This window comes from Melanerpes formicivorus, unplaced genomic scaffold, assembly GCF_026170545.1.
Source record: "Melanerpes formicivorus ecotype bairdi unplaced genomic scaffold, bMelFor1.0.p_v2 SCAF_76, whole genome shotgun sequence".
NCBI lineage: Eukaryota > Metazoa > Chordata > Aves > Piciformes > Picidae > Melanerpes > Melanerpes formicivorus.
In genome coordinates, this window is record NW_027142428.1 from 1532137 (window position 1) to 1552180 (window position 20044).

Below are 20044 nucleotides of genomic sequence, written 5' to 3' on the forward strand. Positions count from 1 at the left end.
GTAGTAGTCACGCTGTGAATGAGCTCTTCTTCACTGAGCTCTGTAGTTACATGTACACAGAGAGAGACAGTCTGGGGGATTTGCAGATAAGTCAGACATGGAAGGACGGAAGAAAAACATTGACTATGACTCAGGCTGAGAAATGTCTTTCAATGTGTAATATTTCACTTGACTCAAGAACTTTGGTTTCTGTACATGCCCTTAAATGTGGGCTGGCACAGTAAGGTTAGCTCCTTGTACCTGCCTCTCACTTAGTAGGAATTCTTAGCTGGTTTTCTTGAGCCCCTCATTCCTGATGGAGCTACCTGATTTCAAAGCACTGAAAACATTGAGGAGGAAGATGTTTCCTAGCTTCTGCCTGCCTTTGTGTATTGCTGGGAGGTACTGCTATTGGATTGAGATGTACAGCACAGAGGTCCTTCCCAGAGGTTTTGGGCTAGGTTGATTTTTCAAAACCAAGGGGTGTCAATGACTCCTCTCTTAAAATGTTTCTTCTAGCAGGGATTGCAGTGCAACTCTTGAATAGTGGCTTGGGAATCACATACTCTCCTGTGGTGCTTACATGTGGTGTTTACTTTTGAGGTGGATGGTGGTGTCTCTTCCTGTCTCTTCAAGAGAAAGCAAGATGTATAGAATCAAAAAGGGTCCTGGCTGTCACTCTGTTCATGGTTTTCCTGGGTGATAGTCTTTTTCCCAAGAACAACTGGCTGAACATGAGCCAGCAGTATGCCCAGGTGGCCAAGAAGGCCAATGGCATCCCATCCTGTATCAAGAATAGTGTGGCCAGCAGCAGGGAAGTCATTGTGCCCCTGTACTCAGCACTGATTAGGCCACACCTAGAGTACTGTGTCCAGTTCTGGGCCCCTCAATTTAAGAAGGACATTGAGACACTTGAACGTGTCCAGAGAAGGGCAATGAGGCTGATGAGAGGCCTCGAGCACAAGCCCTATGAGGAGAGGCTGAGGGAGCTGGGGTTGTTTAGCCTGGAGAAGAGGAGGCTCAGGGGAGACCTTATTGCTCTCTGCAACTACCTGAAAGGAGGTTGTGGCCAGGTGGAGGTTGGTCTCTTCTCCCAGGCAACCATCACCAAAACAAGAGGACACAGTCTCAGGCTGCACCAGTTGAGGAGAAAGTTCTTCACAGAGGGAGTTGTTAGCCATTGGAATGTGCTGCCCTGGGAAGCGGTGGAGTCGCTGTCCCTGGAGGTCTTCAAGAGGGGATTGGATGTGGCACTTGGTGCCATGGTCTAGTAGTCATGAGGTCTTGGGTAACAGGTTGGACTTGATGATATTTGAGGTCTTTTCCAACCTTGTTTATTCTATGGTTCTATTTATGTTATGTTCTGTGATTCATGATATGTCATTCCATTCCATTCCATTCCATTCCATTCCATTCCATTCCATTCCATTCCATTCCATTCCATTCCATTCCATTCCATTCCATTCCATTCCATTCCATTCCATTCCATTCCATTCCATTCCATTCCATTCCATGAAATAGAAGATCAAAAGCTCCAAAGCAGCCCAAATCCTTGGGAGATGGGGCATGATGCTGGTTCTAGGAGAGAGCTATAGCATTTCAGCATGTTAGTCCCTGCAACCTGAGAGTTCTTGCTAGGCATTGTAGCAGCCTGTTGAAGACAGTAAGAAACCATGTGCTTGGCCAAGTGGTTTGAATAACTGGAGCTCTTCTTTCTTCTTGAAGGTGAATCCTGGCGGCAAGACACTTGAGGAGAGGCGGTCCAGTTTAGATGCAGAAATCGATTCTCTGACCAGCATCCTGGCTGACCTAGAGAGCAGCTCTCCTTACAAACCTCGGACTCAACAGGTTAGTGCCACACTGTGTAAACAGAAAGTGGGAAAACAGCCAGCATCGACTGCTGGAGTCAATTTGCCAACTGCTTGGTATTTGTTGCGAGCCGGCATGCCAGTTCTTCCTGATAGCATCCAGATGTGGCTGTCAATGGGGAGATGGGCGCAGCCGCTCTGGAGGGGGCACTGGCTCAAAAGCTGCCATACCTCAGATTAAAGATCCTCTGATTCTGATTGTTAGATTGCCACGGAGACTGTTAGAAAAAGACTTGCAGAAGATGGCATTGCATTTGCCTTGATTTTCCCCCAACAATAGCTTGTGAATTAAAACCTGCTCCGTTCGCAAGCGCTTCTACGCTTTTATTTTCTTGCTGTGCTTTCTGTTTTGTGAACTTTTATCTGTCACACTGCCAGAGAAGGATCCAGATAGCCGTGTCTCAAGTTGTTTTCTTTTGTTTTTGTCGTCTAATCAGTGGCGACGAAGTGGCTTGGATTGCAGCTCAGCTGCCAGGGTGGCTGTAGCCCAGCACTGCAGACTGGAATTCACACTTACTCTGCTGTGTCTAGACAAGGACTGCAGGGGTGACAGCAGCTCAGCTAATTTTTGTCACTCATCTAGGTAGTGTTTGAGTGGAGCTATTTAAGTTCTGGTGAGATGTCATCTATTTATCAGAGGAAGCAATGACACCCCAGTAGCACTTTAAAAAGGGCAGTTCTTGAGATCATGTAAAATCATCCTAGATGTGTTTGTGCCCAGTTGTGGCCTGCCTTTGCTGCTTAATCTCATGATTGCTCTCATTTCCTGCATGTATAGGAATCTGTAGGCATGTGTGCAGCTGTAGGTAAGCTGTGTTTGTCTTCCCAGTGTTAAGCCTGAATAAAACCCCCAAAGTCAAAAGTATCAAAGGAATGACTAAGTGATGCAGTGCACACCCATTATCTGAACAGAGCTTTTCTTTGGTTTGTGGCTCTGTTTTGTTCTTTTCATTGTTGCATTTGTTCTAAGTACTTTTGGAGCAGAACTGAAGTTGCAATCAGAGTTTGTTTAGATTTGTTCTTAAGTATGTGAGCTTAGCAAAAGCAGAGTTAAATCAGGTTTTTGTACTTCTGAAAGTGTCCATCTGCACAAAGAGGCTCTGGCATGGTGACCTGTGTGGTTTTTTTGTCCTTTCAGAAGGGACCTACCAAGAAACTTTTCTTTCATTCAACCAGCATGTGCACAGTTACTGCATAAACTTATAGACTCATCCTTGAAAAACAATCTGATTGGGGGCAGTCATCAAAAAGAGCAACACTGTAAGCCAGATAGAATTCAGTCCTTTTCCCAGTGGGTTTTTGTTGTTGCCATAAATGGGTCAATGTTTAATTTAATTTAGGAGTGTTAGTGCTCAGGCTCTGTGTCAAATAACTCGTGTTCATTTTGTTTGTGTGGGCCAAACACAGAGGATGCACGGTTACTGGGAAGTGCTTTCTAGTGACAGAACACTGTGAGAGTTAACTGGAAGAGATTTGTACTGCTCATTTTCTGTGGCAATGCTTGCACTCATCTCCAGTATCTTCATAGAGACACATAACTTCCGTAACCACTTCTCTGAGCTTCTGCAGCTTGCTGACTGTCTCTCCTGATACCACTTCCTTTAAAACCTGAACAGTCTGATGTGATTTTTCACTTTGATTTTGTGCCCATACCACTGGGGGGGGGGGGGGGTGGTAATAAAAACAATAATAAAAATCACAATGCTCCAATGCAAAATTCTGCAGCTGTATTTGAGTTCCTGGAGGATCAGAAAGCTTAGTCCAAGTCTGGGACTTACCTGACTTCTTAAGTTCATTAGCCTCCAAGATGACACGTGCTGCTCGGTGCACGTGCATGTTCTTTTGGCTTTGTGCCCCTAGTTCAGGTAGGGGCTGTGAAAACCTGTCCCCTCTTCCCAGGAGCAATGGGATGCTGCCGTTCCCTGGTGTGTTGCAATCACTGTGTGCAATCCAGTAGGTGGAAGAAGCTGAATTTCATCTCTGGGACCACATCCCAATTTTTTTTGTTCAGTTTATCACTTTTCAGGATTTACTGGATAACATAATGATGTCCTGTGAAAAGTACAGCTACAGCAACTTCTAACTATAGCTGTTAGAAAATGCCAGCATTGAATGTATCATCTGCTATAATTAAAGAGTACTCAAACGAGTCCTTGAAAGGTGGAACTGGAATGTAAAGCTTTGATATTTTTCTTTGTTTGATCTGTACCAAGTATTAAAACTGGTGAGTCATTTGATGGTCTTATGGTAGGATAATAGATTAGACTGAAAATTGTGAGGTACTTACTCAGAGCATCAGCACATTTATTGGATTACACCTTAGCTGACCTTCCCAAATTTATCAGGATAATGGCTGCAGATAGGAAAATAGAGTTACAACTTGTTTTCAGAGAAGAGATTTCCAGTTGTGCTTATGCAGTTAAAGCATTATAATAATTTTATTGATATACCTTGCCCTTGGGGATACTCCTGTGCTGGAGTAAGAGAAATTCTGTTGTTAGGCTTCATTTTTATGTTATCTTCATGATAGTTTTAAAGCAACATAAAATAAACTGTAACGTAGTCCTCTCTCACTGGAGTAGGATTGATGGTGGGATAATGACAAGCAGTTTATTTAACATGCCCTACCCATTGGCATAAATTCACACAGAGGGAAGCTCTTTCCATCCTTGGTACAAGTTCAGGATTGCAGTGAGACACATTGTACCAGGTGGTGCCTCTGAAGCAGAGGGGTTTGTGCCTTTTGGTGTAGGTTTGGAAAGTCCATAAATAATTCTCAAAATGGGTGGACCAATGTCAACCCCAGACAACTCTCTTGGGCCAGCAGACCTGCTGTTGAAGACATGGATGAATATGAAGCTCTGCACCATCCCAGCATTGCTTATCTGGGCATTGCTCCGGTTACATATTTTTGTTTGCCAAGCAGGTGACAGGGTCGTTGTCATGAGATAAAGATGGCTACCATTAATAGAGAGCAGGAAGAGAGTTTTGACACCTACAGTCAGCATCACTGTCCTTGTACCCAGTGGCACACTGCCTAATTCAAGGCTGCCGACCTGGAAAATGGAGGAAGAGGAATCATCTAGGTCCTGCTGGCTGCCTCCAATGTCTTGGGCAGAGGTGGTAGGATGCTGCTGCCTGCAGAGCTGTGTTTCCCTCTTCTCTGAAGTAATGAGTTTGAAAAGCATGTTCCCAACATAGATCCTTTAGGGAGCAGAGAAAATCTTTTCTACCTATCACAGCAGGTTTGATGGGAGCAGATGCTTTGGTGCATCTGGTACCCCAGTGTGAGTCAAGACTGACACTGCCGAACCTCGAAGTGAAACATTCTCTCAATCTTCATTTCTGGTTAGTTCTTGTCTCTGTTGTTGAGAGAGTCCCCTGTGGCAGAGGTTTTCTAGAGGTTTACTTCATATTGGCCATCAGCAGTGCATAAGTGAGAAGCCGCTTTAATCACCATTACCTCAGCCCTGGGCCAACCCCATGGCTTGCAAGTGAAAGTCTCTGAGTCACAGAAGCAGTCAGCAGTGATTAAAATGCTAGTTGGTTTTTTTTTCTTTCAAAATTGCTCTCATCAAAAAGAACAGCAAATGGCAAAGCTAAATCATCATTTTTGGCTGCAAGACAGCAGTGTCTAAGGATGCTTTCTGTCATGTGGGGTGGTGCAGGAGAGACCATATTTCAAGAATTCAGCTGAAGCTGAAGTTTTAGGAAGGACCACACATCATCTGAACTCAGGAAGTTTCTGTGTTACCTTCACCAACATGGCCTGTTTGAGCCTTGTGGGGCAGTGAATTGAAATGGAGAAGGCAACCAACATGATCTCAGCATTACCACGACTGCAGTGGCATGAATTAGAATTGGAATTAACCAGGTTGGAAGAGACCTTTGAGATCATCGAGTCCATCCTATCATCCAACACTATCTAATCAACTAAACCATGGCACCAAGCACCCCATCCAGTCTCTTCCTAAACACCTCCAGTGATGGTGACTCAACCACCTCCCTGGGCAGCCCATTCCAATGGCCAATCACTCTTTCTATGAAGAACTTCTTCCTAACATCCAGCCTAAACCTCCCCTGGTGCAGCTTGAGACTGTGTCCTCTTGTTCTGGTGCTGGTTGCCTGGGAGAAGAGACCAACTCCCACCTGGCTACCACCTCCCTTCAGGTAGTTGTAGATGGCAGTAAGGTCTCCCCTGAACCTTCTCCTCTCCAGGCTAATGTTACTGGATGAGCTTTTCTTAGGTATTATTTACAGAACTGCAGATGCATTATGAAAAAAATCTAATGAATATTTTCCTCCTGTTTGGTAAAATTTGGAAATGCTAGCGAGATGAGTAAAGTACAGAGCTGCTCTTGTGTAGCTGCAGTGTGCTTTGTGTTCACGTGCCACACTTTCTAAAGTCTTGTAACCCACTGGAAAGTTCAGAGGCAGAGAAGTCGCTATGCCTTTAATTAGTAAAATAAAGCTGTACAGACAAGGAATTTAGGTGCAGAACTTCCATGGATGGGAGCAAGGGCTAGTCATATGTTGGCTGAACCCCAGCTAGGGGGCCTGGTGAGTGCTGCGCTCATCTGGCTTCTCTGTTAAAGGAATTTTTTCCCTCGATCAAACCAGGACATGCTTAAATCCTTCCTTAAGAGCCCAGTGCAGCAAGGCTTTGAGCAAAAGGCATGCCAAATTTCAACCCATAAAATAAATGTTTGCATTTTTTTAAAAACAAGAAAACTTTGTGACTCTGGAGAGAAGGCTTCCAGCAGAGGCTGTGAAAATGAAATACTGGAAATAACAGCCTATGAAAGCTTGGGATTTTTTGCCCCTGCTGTGAATTATGTATTGAATGCTGATTGCTTTGTCCAGAATTGGACACCTACCTTCTGAAGTGCTTGAGTTTTGTCTTGAATTTCCAACAGATTGTCTCTTTTCATAGTTTCATAGTTTCATTCAGGGTTGGAAGGGACCACAAGGATCATCTAGTTCCAACCCCCCTGCCATGGGCAGGGACACCCCACACTAGATCAGGCTGGACAGAGCCTCATCCAGCCTGCTCTTAAACATCCCCAGGGACGGGGCCTCGACCACCTCCCTGGACAACCCATTCCAGGGTTTCACCACTCTCATGGTGAAGAACCTCCTCCTCACATCCAGCCTGAATCTCCCCACCTCCAGCTTCATTCCATTCCCCCTAGTCCTATCACTACCTGAGATCCTGAGAAGTCCTTCCCCAGCCTTCCTGTAGGCCCCCTTCAGATACTGGAAGGCGACAATTAGGTCTCCTCGGAGCCTTCTCTTCTGCAGACTGAACAGCCCCAACTCCTTCAGTCTGTCCTCATAGGAGAGGTGCTCCAGCCCTCTGATCATCCTCGTGGCCCTTCTCTGGACACGTTCCAGCACCTCCACATCCCTCTTGTAATAGGGGCTCCAGAACTGGACACAGTACTCCAGGTGGGGTCTCACCAGGGCTGAGTAGAGGGGGAGGATCACCTCCCTCGACCTGCTAGCCACACTTCTCCTGATGCAGCCCAGGATCTGATTGGCTTTGCGGGCTGCAAGTGCACACTGAGAGCTCATGTTGAGCTTTTTGTCCACCAGCACCCCCAAGTCTCTCTCCTCAGGGCTACCCTCCAGCCAGTCACTGCCCAGCCTGTATTTGTGCCTGGGATTGCCTCGACCCAGATGCAGGACCCTGCACTTGCTCTTATTGAACTTCATGAGGTTGGCCTGTGCCCACCTCTCCAGCCTGTCAAGGTCCCGCTGGATGGCCTCCCTTCCCTCCAGCGTGTCTGCTGCACCACACAGCTTGCCAAACAGAACTTTGTAGGAGGTGTACCAGGCAGTAAAATGTACCTGGGGCAAAGGTAATTAGCCTTTTTTTAAAAAAAAGAAAATACTGGGTGGCCAAAATTCATGGAGTGTTTAAATAGCAAACATAGTTGGATGGTCAAGACCAAATCTACTTGTGTACAGCTCTCAGAGGCAGCTTGATCCAGAGGGAGCTGCGCTGGCACATTGGAGACTTGTTTCATTCCCAGCTACCACCACTGTGCTAAATGACCTTGAACATAGCATTTCTACTCCACTTCCTCTCAAAATCTCTTCTGTCCTTGTAGCTTGGCAACCTCTTCAGTGTGATTTGCCTCTTACTACTGGTTGTACAAATAATGAAAAAGAGACTTCCCCCCCCCCCCCATCTAACAGATGGGGAAAATGAAGGCAGAGTTAGACAAGCTATCTAAGCATTCATTCCCTCTGTATCACTTGCCCCTACTACTAGACATCTGCCACTATCCAACACTGTCAGCCTAAAGGAGTAATATTGTGAAGGAAAAGAAGCTCATTCTCAATGTGAGTTGCAGAACAATAAAAAAAGTAAAGAAAATTAAATTAAAAAAAAAAAAAAAGCAGTGATACATTCTCATTAAGTTCCAAACATACTGGGAAATAATGTCTTAGAATGAGTGGAATTTAAAAGGGATTTAAATGTTTGATGGCATTGGTTGTTATCCCATCACTTCTTTTGACAACCACTTGGGGATAACAAAGGCAGGGAACAGGCAATGGACGCATTTTCTTGCAGAGTGAAGGGACAGGATTGAAGAGTTTCAGCTGTAGGATGGCAAACCACAAAACAAGACAAAATGGTGAGCACTGAAGGCTCCTGGAGCAGTCTTCCGTGTGCATTTCTAATTTTAGTGCCTCACTTACAGCTGCAGCAGGAATGGACTGCTAAGGGTTCTGGTGGTTTATCTTTGTTTACGCAGAGCTGTATCTCCAACTATGAACAAAGCCTCCTGCTCAGCAAGGAGCAGCATATTCCCCCAGCGTTGAGAAAGAGCCTTAGGATTGCCCTTGGTTTGGGCTGTGAGATTAACATATGGGCTCTGTGAAGAGCAGATCGCTGAATCTGTGTCCAAAACAGTCCGTGCAAATTTGCTAGTCCAGGCTCAGAGTCTGGTGTCCTCGTTTCTCTTGATTGCCTGAGCCTGGCTTCTTAGGTTGGTAGGCACCAAAAGAACTCTGCAAGTGCAGTGTGTGGGGTGTTTGCTAACATACCAGTTGTCATCAGAAACTCTTTTAGGGAAGAAAAATGTAGGGGCACAAACAGATTAAGATTAAATTGGTTAGTTAAAAATTAATTTCCCCTCCTGGGTTGGGGGTGGGGAGGGTGGGGATTAATAGTCAGGCAGTACTTTTGCAGAGGCAGGGAGCCCTCTGTATTTGTTCATTTGAGGCCTGTGCATCTTGGTTTTGGGGGGCTTTTTGAACTCTGAGGTTCTAGGATAGAAAGGGTCATCAGGGATAAGCCTACCTGCTGAAACTGGGAAGCATTTTAGTAGGGCCATCCAGCTACATGTGCTGTGCAATACTTCTCATGAAGTCTGTGAGCTGTTGTCATTTCCCCTCTGGCTCAGATGGCTTGTGTGGACGCAGAGAGATAACAGTGTCCCATAGAGGTGTGTCCAAGCTGGTGCTGAGGTGGTGAGCTCTTACGCTTGTAGCAGCACCAGAGGGGCTCTTGCAGGCTCACTACAAGGCTGCTGGCAAGGGTTGTTCTCAGCAGGCTGCAACATTTTTGCCATAGCTATGGATATCAGAAATTGCATGGGCTGTTTAAAAGCCGGGGTCACCTCAGAGAGCTGCGGTCCCACTTCTGGCTGCAGCGTGCTGGCTTTGTGCTGTTTGGAAAATCCGTGTGGATTACTTAAAGTAGAAAAGGAAGCATCCCATCGGTAGCAATTTCAGTGGGTTTCTCCCAGCACTTGAAAATCAAAGCCTCTACATCCAGGAAACTCTACTCCTGCAGTTCCTCTCTGCAAAGGCAGAGTGACATTCCCACCCCGTGTGGGTGGTATTTGAGAAAGTCCCAATGTTGAAGCTTTCTAGGAGAGCCACTGCGGGTGTGCTGGCTGTGAGCAGCGCACGTCTGTCATGCCGTCCCTCACGCCTGCAGGCAGAGTAGCGAGTGCAGGGCAGGGATGTTCAGCCACCTACGTGCAAGTTGAGAGGTGTAGCCAACAGATGAGTTCATGTATGTTTGGATTTGGCTCTTCTCTACAAGAAGGCAAACCTTCCTGCGCTCATCAGCTCCAGCCAGCGTGTGCGGCAAACTGACGCCGCTCTGATTAGCAGATGCTGGAATTGGTTGCATCTGCTGGTATGTATTAAACCTTAATCCTTCTGATAAGAGCATGTCCGTGAAGATTTTTAAAGAAAGTTTTCTGAGATCCCAGATTATCAGCTTGTCACAGATGAACAGGATAAGCGTGACCTTTGCAGGGTATTATTTCTTCCTCTTGTACTGTCATCAGAGTGAAAATAAAGCAGCATCACTCCCGCCGTTTCTTTTTCTGACGTGTAATAAAGTTCACAGAAATCTCAGCAAGGTTTACTTTTCCTCTTCCCCTCTCTCTTTCTTTTTTTGTTTTTGTATTCATTTTGTGTGTTCTGCCTACGTGCTTGGCTAAAGCTTTGGATGATGACTGGGATTGGATACATTGGACTTTAAAATCTGTGCAGGCATCTCAAATGTGTGTGTAGATAAAGATAAACATTTACTTTGGGAACAGTGATAAAAACCAAATAGTACCTCATAATTTGGTCCATTTTTTTTCTTTCAACATTTGTGATTGTTCTGTGTTGAGTGGTTGAGAGCAGGGCTCTTGCTCTCTAAAGCTGTTCAAGGCCTTCTTGCTATTGTTACATTTTGTTGTCTGTCTTTTTTCCCCCACAATGGGACCGAGCTGCAATATACCATCATTTCAGGAAGCCTGTCATCATTTCCCCGTCTTCGTATTTTGGCACTCACCGCAATTTGGCACTCATCTCAAAGGGATCTGCCGCGCTTCCCTAGCTGTCCATGCGCCTGCCCAGCAAAGAGCAGCCTCCTCTGGGGCAGAGACCTGTGTTTCATTGGACTGCAGACTCTGCTTGCATCCTTGCATGGGTCGATACATCTGAGTGCCTCAGTGGCATTAGATTTGCCACCATGACAGCAGCCCTCTGAAATATGGAAGCATGCTTCCTATTTCATGGGCGAGTGAGGAACCAAGGCACTGGGAGATTAGATGTCTTGGTTTGTGCATGGATCACCAGAGCTGCTGAGGCCAGACCAAAAAACTTCTTGATGCAATGTCTTGACAGTAAACCCTGAAGGATTCAAAAAGCATAGGCCCAGAAAGTTGTGGTCTCCTGGACCTGCATCATCACTTTCTGATCTACCCAGCACTGAGTGAAGTGAGAAGTTATTTTCCACACCTGCCTACAGCTGAAAGTTGAACTCGGTCCTCTGGCACAAGGTGGTGATTTCCCCATGAGTGCAGCAGCCAACTTCACAATGCCCACCAAGGAAATAGCTGATGCATTTTGAAATGAAAGTGTAGCTGATTAATTCCTTCTACCCAGGAGCCACCAGTGTCTGGCAGTTGCCTGCTTCCCACATATGATTTGAGTCCTGTGACCACTTTTGAAGAGAGTTGAAGAAAGGCATATATGCATGCAAAACTCCATGGCTGGAAAGGAGTGACCCAGACCTATGCCTCTTGAGGAGCTGCAGCATGGTGCTGGCAGTCCTCACTGTGGCCCATAGGCTGGTCTATTTGCCCATGTGCACAGCAAGCTCTGAGCCTCCTGTGTGTCTTGCAGGCAACCTGAACTTTTGCTCTTCCAGACTGCACTGTAACTCTGACCTGAAGCATAGACTTTTTGGCTGACATACTGAGGTAAATGCCAAGGCTAGTACTGGGGGAGAAGGGAAGCAGGAGGAACGGTCAGGAGAGGTAATGGACAAGAACAGGAAGGGTCAGAGTCTGCTCAAGATGCAAGACACAAGTTCATAGGAAATTAGGCTTCCTTTGCTCTGTTCTTTATGTTTTCTGTTTCTTTTGTTGACTATTTCTCTTCTGCACACATTAGGAACCAGCTGTGTTTCCCTCTCTATTAGGGAAAGGAAATAGTTCAGAGCCAAGGGAACAGCACAGCAACTTGGAGGAACACCTGCATGGCAATGTGTCACTTGGGACTTTGCTCCCACTGTGGCCTGTGCTGATGTTTTCCTCAGGTCATTTCCACAGAAGTGAGAACAATGACTGTGATTTGTGCATTGCACTCGCAGCAAGGAGAGCATTGCCTTGACAAACCTTAAAATTCTCTCAAATCTGTTCTGAGACCATTGAAAGGCAGGCACAGATCTTGCTGATGTGAGTTACTGTTGAGTTGAGCTCTTTTAAAAAAGAGGGGAGCTAACTTCTACAGTTGGAGGTCCTAAATACATTTGAAAGGCAAAGGCTAAAACATGCTAGGAAGCCCTAGCATTTAAAATACTACTAGTTAGTGCTACTAACTGCTGCTTGTTTGTGTGTGAGCACTTGCAGCTTTTCTTTAGTTTGTAGTATCCTGAGAAAGGAGAAGTCTGATTCTTTTCTGCAAGTGGAGAGCTGAGGCACATAGAGACTGTGCAGCTTGCTGTAAACCCAGGCCTTTGGATACACAGCGGTGACATTCTGGGATAGTTGTTGTCGTTTGCTGGTCTGTCCTGTTTTCCCAAGGTTTTGTCCTAATGGGAAGAGAGGAGCCCTCCCTAAAGTCCATACTGGATGGCTTGAAGGCACAGCAGATTTGTTTCCAGCCTTGTTTCAGGTAGGGTTGCCTGGAAGAATATAGAGCGCTGCTGAAAAGTGGAAGCTGGCCATGCAGTTTCTGCATTAGAGCCTGCTGCCCCATGTATGATACATTTATAGCCTGAACATAGCTCAGGAATGTTGCAAGATGTTCCTAGTTCAAAACTGTTAACCATTATAGGAGGAGGTAGATTCGTCAGTGGACAGTTTAAGGGGCTGTGTCTATATTTTCTTTTATTGATTGCCTTTTGCTTTCCTGTCTGGAACCTTTTGAGAGATGACTGTGATGCTGAGATGCAGCGTCTCTTTCTGTGTATTAAAGCTGCTTAGGCGAAAAAAAAAGAAAACCCAACCCACACCCAGCTTGTATCTGAAAGCTATGAATTGATAGATCCTTGCTATAGCTCTTCAAGTAACTGTAAATTACTCCAGGCTGTTACAGTTTCATTGTAGGGAAGTTCCTTCCTTGGCTCAGTCTTCTTTGCATCACAGTAGAAAGCAATTAGGTGACGTATATATTGTGGCTTGGAAGCACTTAAAATTTTTTCAGCCTTGTGTTGTCAGCTTTTGCTCAATAGCAGGCTTGTGGACTGTGTCACTGTGCCTGTGTTAGCATATATTATCACCATATGGTGTTTCAATAGTGAATAGGAAACTTCTATCAGTATGTAAAAGAGGATATAATGGAAAAGATATTACATCAAGATAAACATAGCATGCTGTTTCACAGCTGAAAGTGAGCACTCTAGCTGCTGGTTCTATGGGAAATCAATAGTGCCTTGGGCCAATGAGTATTGCTGTCTTCTTCCACAGATTTAAAAACAAAAGCAAAAAAATTGACCTGCATAGAAAAAAATGAGATTTTGGTGCAGTTGTTACGAGTATTTCTGCCAGTGATTGCAGTCCAAGACTGATTCCTCCCTTCTCAAGCAACATATTCAAAGTCTTACAAGGAATTCTTCCCTTCGAAAGCAGTAGTTTAATGTACATAAGTACGACGAGAGCACGAGCAGGTTTTTATGGCCTTATGCGTAGAGACAGATAGGGTCATCATGATCATCTCACTCAGTTGTTAGCATTACCCAGGGCAGACACTTTGCTATCTTGTCATAAGTAGCAGTGTTTTTTATCTTTGGGCTGATGGGAATCTGGGTATGTTACCTACTCTGGAGTGATTTGTCGATGAGAAGCCATTGCTGTCCCAAGAAGCTCAGAGCCACGAAGAACCGCTGTCTTGCATACCAGCAATCCCTCCAGTCATCCTGGGGGCTCAGGCAATTTTGATTCCCTCTTCCAAAAGTGGTGATCCACAGGGAATTCAATACAGATGGGAGACAGTTTTGTTTCCATCTGACAGAAAGCTGGGATGCACATGCAGTTTCAAGCTGTGATTATCAAGTGGGAAGAGAAGGTGTCGGAGTTGATTACTGTGCTGGTTCGCAGAAAGGCCAGCTGTGCGTTGCGTGAGATATCTGTGCGGCTAAGACCATTTTGCAGACTTAAAAAGTGATGGATAAGCCACTGTTGTTCAGCTGGGATTTTTTTGAGCACTGTATAGTTCAGCAGGGAGATAGCACAGAAATTGCATTGAGTTTTATTTAATCTTTTTCTAGAAACATTTTGACTGGAGTCCACTTCAGTGGCTAATGTCCAAAGTGCAAGACAGGGGGTTCTGGCTGTGGAATAGGGTGGCCATGAAGGTCATGGTACTTTATGAGGCCCCAGTGACAGAATGCTGCTACTGTGCTTAAGGCAGCACTCTTCACTTTGCACAAAAAGCCATAGAGATGCTGTGCCCATGATGCTGTGCATATCAAGGGCTTCTTTAGGGTAAAAGCAGATCACTGCTAGACGTTTTGGAGCTATGTGGAAGAGCCAGCACCCTGAGCCAGCAGGACTGTGTAACTCTGGAAATCGCCAGGCTTTTCAGCTTTTTGGCAAGACTTGCCTTTGACAAGACTTGGCTTTGATGCTGCTGAGTAACTGGTCATTTCTAACTAATGGCAATAAAACTCTAGGGAACAGCTGCTGTTTCTCTATTGAACATATGTATGCATGCTCATGTAAAATCACAAAAGCATGCAGGTCTTAAGAAAACAATTTATATTTGGCATCTTTCCTACTAATTGTATTTTAGAACACCTTCCTGTAAATACAGTCATTTCAGAAAGGAGGTTGTTAATGAAGAGAAAGAGATGGGGTAAGGTACAAAGGAGGAGGAGGGAGAGTGGTTTTTTGTTGTTTTGGTTGATGGCCTTTTTAAAGGCAAGCCCCCACCCCCCAAAAAGGAAAAAAGATGCCAGATTTGATCGTTTGCTGAGTGCATTCAGTGATTTCTTAGGAGGACATATGGACAGTCTCAGGAGACTGAATGAGAGGAACTGCATGGAGCCAAAACTGAAATGATGGGCTGATCACTTAGAAATATAAATGGAGGGAACATCTGAGGAGCTCTGACTCTTTTGCTTATGAGCCAGTGCTGGATTATCCCCTATAATCAGTGCTTTCCCCAGCCCAGTTTCAAATAAATTAAATTGAAATATCTTGCTGCTTTCTTTGGATGATTACTCCAGACTGAAACATATACAGCTGCTAAGAGCTATTTGACTTCAGCACTTCCTTGCTTAATTTAATCTTCTCATTCCCAATGACGCTTCCTATATGTGTCCGTGTATGTGTGCCCCTGCCGTGTGGAGCATACCATTTCTATACATACAGAGTACAGGGATGCTGAAATTCCTTGGTACAAAGCTGTAATAAAAGGACTGACAGACTGGGACTGTAATGTGCCTGACCTGACAATTAAGCAAACTTATTACCATGTCAGCCTGCCAGATGGATGAAACACGTTACTCATGATGTAATGTGTATTGCTTCTGAATGTATTGGGAGTGCAGTTTCCTATTTTATGTTTGGTGAGCTGAGAAAGGGAGAGGGAAGAGGCAATTTTATTTGATCTAAACCCACTCGTTTCAAGTGTGTTTAATGATAGCAATATGTGACAGATAAAATTCTAGGCCCTTGTCCATGTTTAGTTTAATTTCAAGCAATGGGAAAAGATGGAAAAGATAAAATTATGGGCTAAAAATGTCCGTTGTTGTAAAACAGCAGCTTGAGCCCTGAATGAGCTTTCCTTGCTGCACTCCTCAGGACTTTCATATATGTCTTACAGAGCTTTGCTGGGTAGGAATTTGGAGGTCTGGCCCTGAGAAAGGTCAGGTTGGACTGCTGCTTTTCTAATTGTTTGCTCTAAGTTTACTAAAGATAGTAAGTCTATACTGAAAGAGAGGGTAAGAAAGAATTAGTCTGAATCATCTATCACTAACCTGGACTTTCTTTTATCATAGTCCCTCCCTGAACCTGAGAGGGAAATTCATAGCAATACTGCTCCAGAATATTTCCTTTTATCTAAGAATTTGCTGTTCACAGAGATTGTCTTGGTAAAAATTATGTCTTCCATAATACTCAGGGATTTTTCCTACCAGATCATCCAATTTGTTTATGAATTCATGTAAATCTCTGAGATTTGAAGCATCCTATGGCAAAGAAGGCCCATGGAAATAGGGCAGACCCATCTTCTTTATGTTCTCCATTTGCTTCCTAATAAGGTAGTTTCACATTGCTTCTTTCTAGCACTGGAAGAGACAGAACAAGCATTCCTCTTCTTTCTACCAGAGTTTGAGCTGTCTCTTTTTAAGGCTCAAGGCCTCTGTTGTACTTAGTTGTTTCAGAGGAATATGAAAATTTTATGTGATATCCATTTATTTCTGATCAGGTTCTGCTATCTAACTGCAGACTTGTGAGTTTGAATGTTGGAAAATATGGAAATGGCTGTTGGATTGTGTCCAGAGAAGGGCAATGAGGCTGGGTAGAGGCCTCAAGCACAAGCCCTACGAGGAGAGGCTGAGGTTGCTGGGATTGTTTAGCCTGGAGAAGAGGAGGCTCGGGGGAGACCTTATTGCTCTCTACAACTACCTGAAGGGAGGTTGTAGCCAGGAGGGGCTTGGTCTCTTCTCCCAGGCAACCAGCACCAGAGCAAGAGGACACAGTCTCAAGCTGCACCAGGGGAAGTTTAGGCTGGAGGTGAGGAGAAAGTTCTTCCCAGAGAGAGTTGTTAGCCATTGGAATGTGCTGCCCAGGGAGGTGGTGGAGTCACCATCCCTGGAGGTGTTCAAGAGGGGATTGGATGTGGCACTTGGTGCCATGGTTTAGTCATGAGGTGTTGGGTGACAGGTTGGACTTGATGATCTTTGAGATCTTTTCCAACCTTGGTGATTTTGTGATCTCTGTTATTCCCTTCACAATTTGCTGTTGATTTACTCCAAAGCAGTAGATTAACTGTGGATTTTGTTTGTTAGAGATGAAGCTTGTGATTTGACTATAGGGCTTTCTTTTCAGAGTATGTAAGTAGGATTAAATATTTTGTTAGATTTTGACCTCCTTGCCAAAGTTCTTGCATGATCATTTCCAAAGACAATATCCATGGGCACATTGATGCTTGCAAATACAAAGTGATAGGAGAAATACAAGATGAGTGATTTAGGAGAGTGTTTCTGATGCAGCCATGGTACTTTGGAACGGGATGGGATCTGTTGTTTTCCTTTTCCTCACAGATCTCTGGGATTTTCAGAAAGATTTTGAACTCTTCTAGCATTAAGTTTCTCTTCAGTAAAACAGAGAAGGTAATAATCACATATCCTACCTGGCTGTCTGACTTCAGAAAGGATTTTCAGATCCTCAGCTGAAAGTTCTTCTGCAAGCACAAAATATTGTGGTTTTGTCAGCTTATGTAAACTATGGTTTCTCCCAGTGAAAAATCAGTATATCTAATGCTTTTACTTTCTGTAAGGGAATTCAGCATCAGACTCTTCCAAACATTTTAGGTAATGTTTTGCATTATAGATTGTCCGCTGTTAATTTGATTCCAAGTTCTATGTAGAGAAGAAAATGTTGAGTGTACTCCAGTGTTTTGTACTGCAATTCGATCAGCATGTTGGTAGTCTGGTGATTTCAACTTTCAGAAACAGCTAAGAGTTCAATACATAAGAAATGAGTAAGATATGCACAGGACCATGTGTGCTAAATTAAAGCTAGATTAAAACCTGAGGCCTTTTGGGCTGAAACTGCTAGCACTTCCACAGCTCTTTTTCTGTCTTCTAAAACTCCTCTGCACAACCAGTATGAATCTAATACACTCTGCATTATTTTACTGCTTTAATGTGGGGACCTGTAGAGACAGTGAAAGCTCTCTATAGAAAGTATTGTAAAGTGAGGGAGGGAGCCCAACAAAGCTAATTATACAGACACTCCCACTCTATTACCCTTTAGAGAAATTGAGCCTAACATTCTGCTCTTAAGCTTGTTAAACTATTCTTTTTGGGTGCAAGGATCTTATTGAGGGAATGAAATATCCACACAGCATAATCAGAATGGGGATTGGAGCAGATCATTATATTTACTCATTTGATTAGCCATAAAATAGCTACTGAAGTCTTCATTTCAAATCTGCTTAGCAATTGTTCAGTAAGGCAAACTGGGTGTTTTAATTGGAAAAAAAAGTGTGGGGTTGGGTTTTTTTAAATAAGTAATAAATATATAAACACATGCACATTGTGATCCTGTTTATGTAAATAACCTCTTCCCTGTGGGTGTTTTTGCCTCCTGTTTGTTCAGGACCTGTCTGCTTCGAGCTGCAAAGAAAAGGGAATTAAATGAAAGGTTGAACGTGTCCAGAGAAGGGCAAAGAGGCTGGTGAGAGGCCCTGACCACAAGCCCTATGAGGAGAGGCTGAGGGAGCTGGGATTGTTTAGCCTGGAGAAGAGGAGGCTCAGGGGAGACCTTATTGCTCTCTACAACTACCTGAAGCCAGGAGGAGGTTGGTCTCTTCTCCCAGGCAATCAGCACCAGAACAAGAGGACACAGTCTCAAGCTGCACCAGGGGAAGTTTAGGCTTGTGGTTAGGAGAAAGTTCTTCACAGAGGGAGTTGTTAGCCATTGGAATGTGCTGCCCAGGGAAGTGGTGGAGTCGCTGTCCCTGGAGGTGTTCAAGAGGGGATTGGATGTGGCACTTGGTGCCATGGTTTAGTAGTCATGAGGTCTTGGGCGACAGGTTGGACTTGATGATCTTTGAGGTCTTTTCCAACCTTATTGATTCTATGATTCTATTGTTGAAAGTGCAATATCTGGGACTTAAAAGCCAACAAAAAATGTTCAGGTTAGCCCTTAGGGTAAAACTGCTATAGGAGGGATGGTAACCCCAGAAAAAGAGGGCATGAAGAAATGGTAGGACCTCAGTTACTAGAGAAGCTTTAGGTGAGATTGTGCAAACATTTGTCAGGAACAGCTTAGGCAGGGTCAGTCCTACTTTAAGGGAAAGGACTAAACTGAACAACCCCCTGAGGTCCCTTTCAGTCTGTAAGATATGCCTAAAAAAAGTGAGGCCATACTACATCATCACAGGGGTTGCCTGTGACCAACCAGCTCCCATTCCCTTAGGGAGCTGAAGTCTCAGGTGTGCTCAGGCAGGGACAGTGTCTTGTCTCTTCTGCTATGTCTGAGACACACAAGTCCCTGACTGCCTTGCAGCCATTGACTGTCTTTGTGCACAGAGAACAGCTGAGGATACCCAGCTTTCTCTCTAAGAATAATTCAGTGCCCTGCCACTGATCTGTCCATAAAGGCTTGGAAGTGAGCCATGGCCGAGGTTACATTTTCTGGCTTCCTTTGCAATCTGAGGGACTTGCAAATCAGATGTTTCAGAGGCAGCAAGCTCTGTAGCCACTGCTTTCTCTGTTTCTTAAATACATCATATGCCTTTAGGAAGCTCAAAACCTGCAAAAAACATTTCAGCTTTTTATTTATTTATTTGGTTTTAAGACAACCTGAAGCAGTAAAATAAGCTTGGTTACAGAGAGAAGATTTGTTTGTTAAAGGCATTAGACTCTGTGAGTAGAGATGACTGCTGGCAAGTGTGTGCTGTGCTGCTGTACCTTTGTGGGTCACTGAAAAAGTCAAATTAATAATGATATTAACAAAATCATTCTTGTGATGTTGCCTGTGGATGACAAGACCTTTGGGCAGCAGGAGTGGGGACAGTAGCACTTTAGTATTACAGTTATGAGGGGTGAAATAAGTATTTGGTTTAGTGATTATTTATGGACAAATTCTCTATCTCATTGATTTGACTGGCACCAAGAATTAAGACCCGCTTGCAAATGGCCAGAAATCCTACTGTGTTGAGAAGTCATCTTCAGAGAGGCTCAGAGCTTTCCCTCCCAGATGTGCTGTGAGGACCTAGAGGGAACCACCTCAGAGGAAAGAGGCTGGCTGTTCTGCATCTGCTGAGGAACATATTGATGCCCAGGATTGTTACTCTGGCATCATTAAACATCACTAAGCTGTATAAGAGGACATTGGGCATCCAAAAGAAAAAAAACAAACCAAAAAGATTCATTATTAGGCCCAGCATGCCATTAGGTATAACTTTACGGCCAAGAGAGCAAGCATCTGACTATAAAGAAGTTAGAAGTGTACCATAAATTGTAACGAACACCTAATTCTCTTTATTCATGTGGCTAG

General features: G+C 44.4%; 1 protein-coding gene across 3 annotated transcripts in view; it reads left to right on the forward strand.

The window, feature by feature from the left end:
• The window catches only part of LPP (LIM domain containing preferred translocation partner in lipoma), a 361386-nt gene that overhangs the window by 183635 nt on the left and 157707 nt on the right, over positions 1-20044 (forward strand). For all 3 annotated transcript variants that reach the window (XM_068164007.1, XM_068164009.1, XM_068164008.1), the window contains one exon: positions 1705-1827. In XM_068164007.1, the coding sequence (XP_068020108.1) occupies positions 1705-1827 (123 nt within the window). The remainder of the gene's footprint in view (positions 1-1704; positions 1828-20044) is intronic.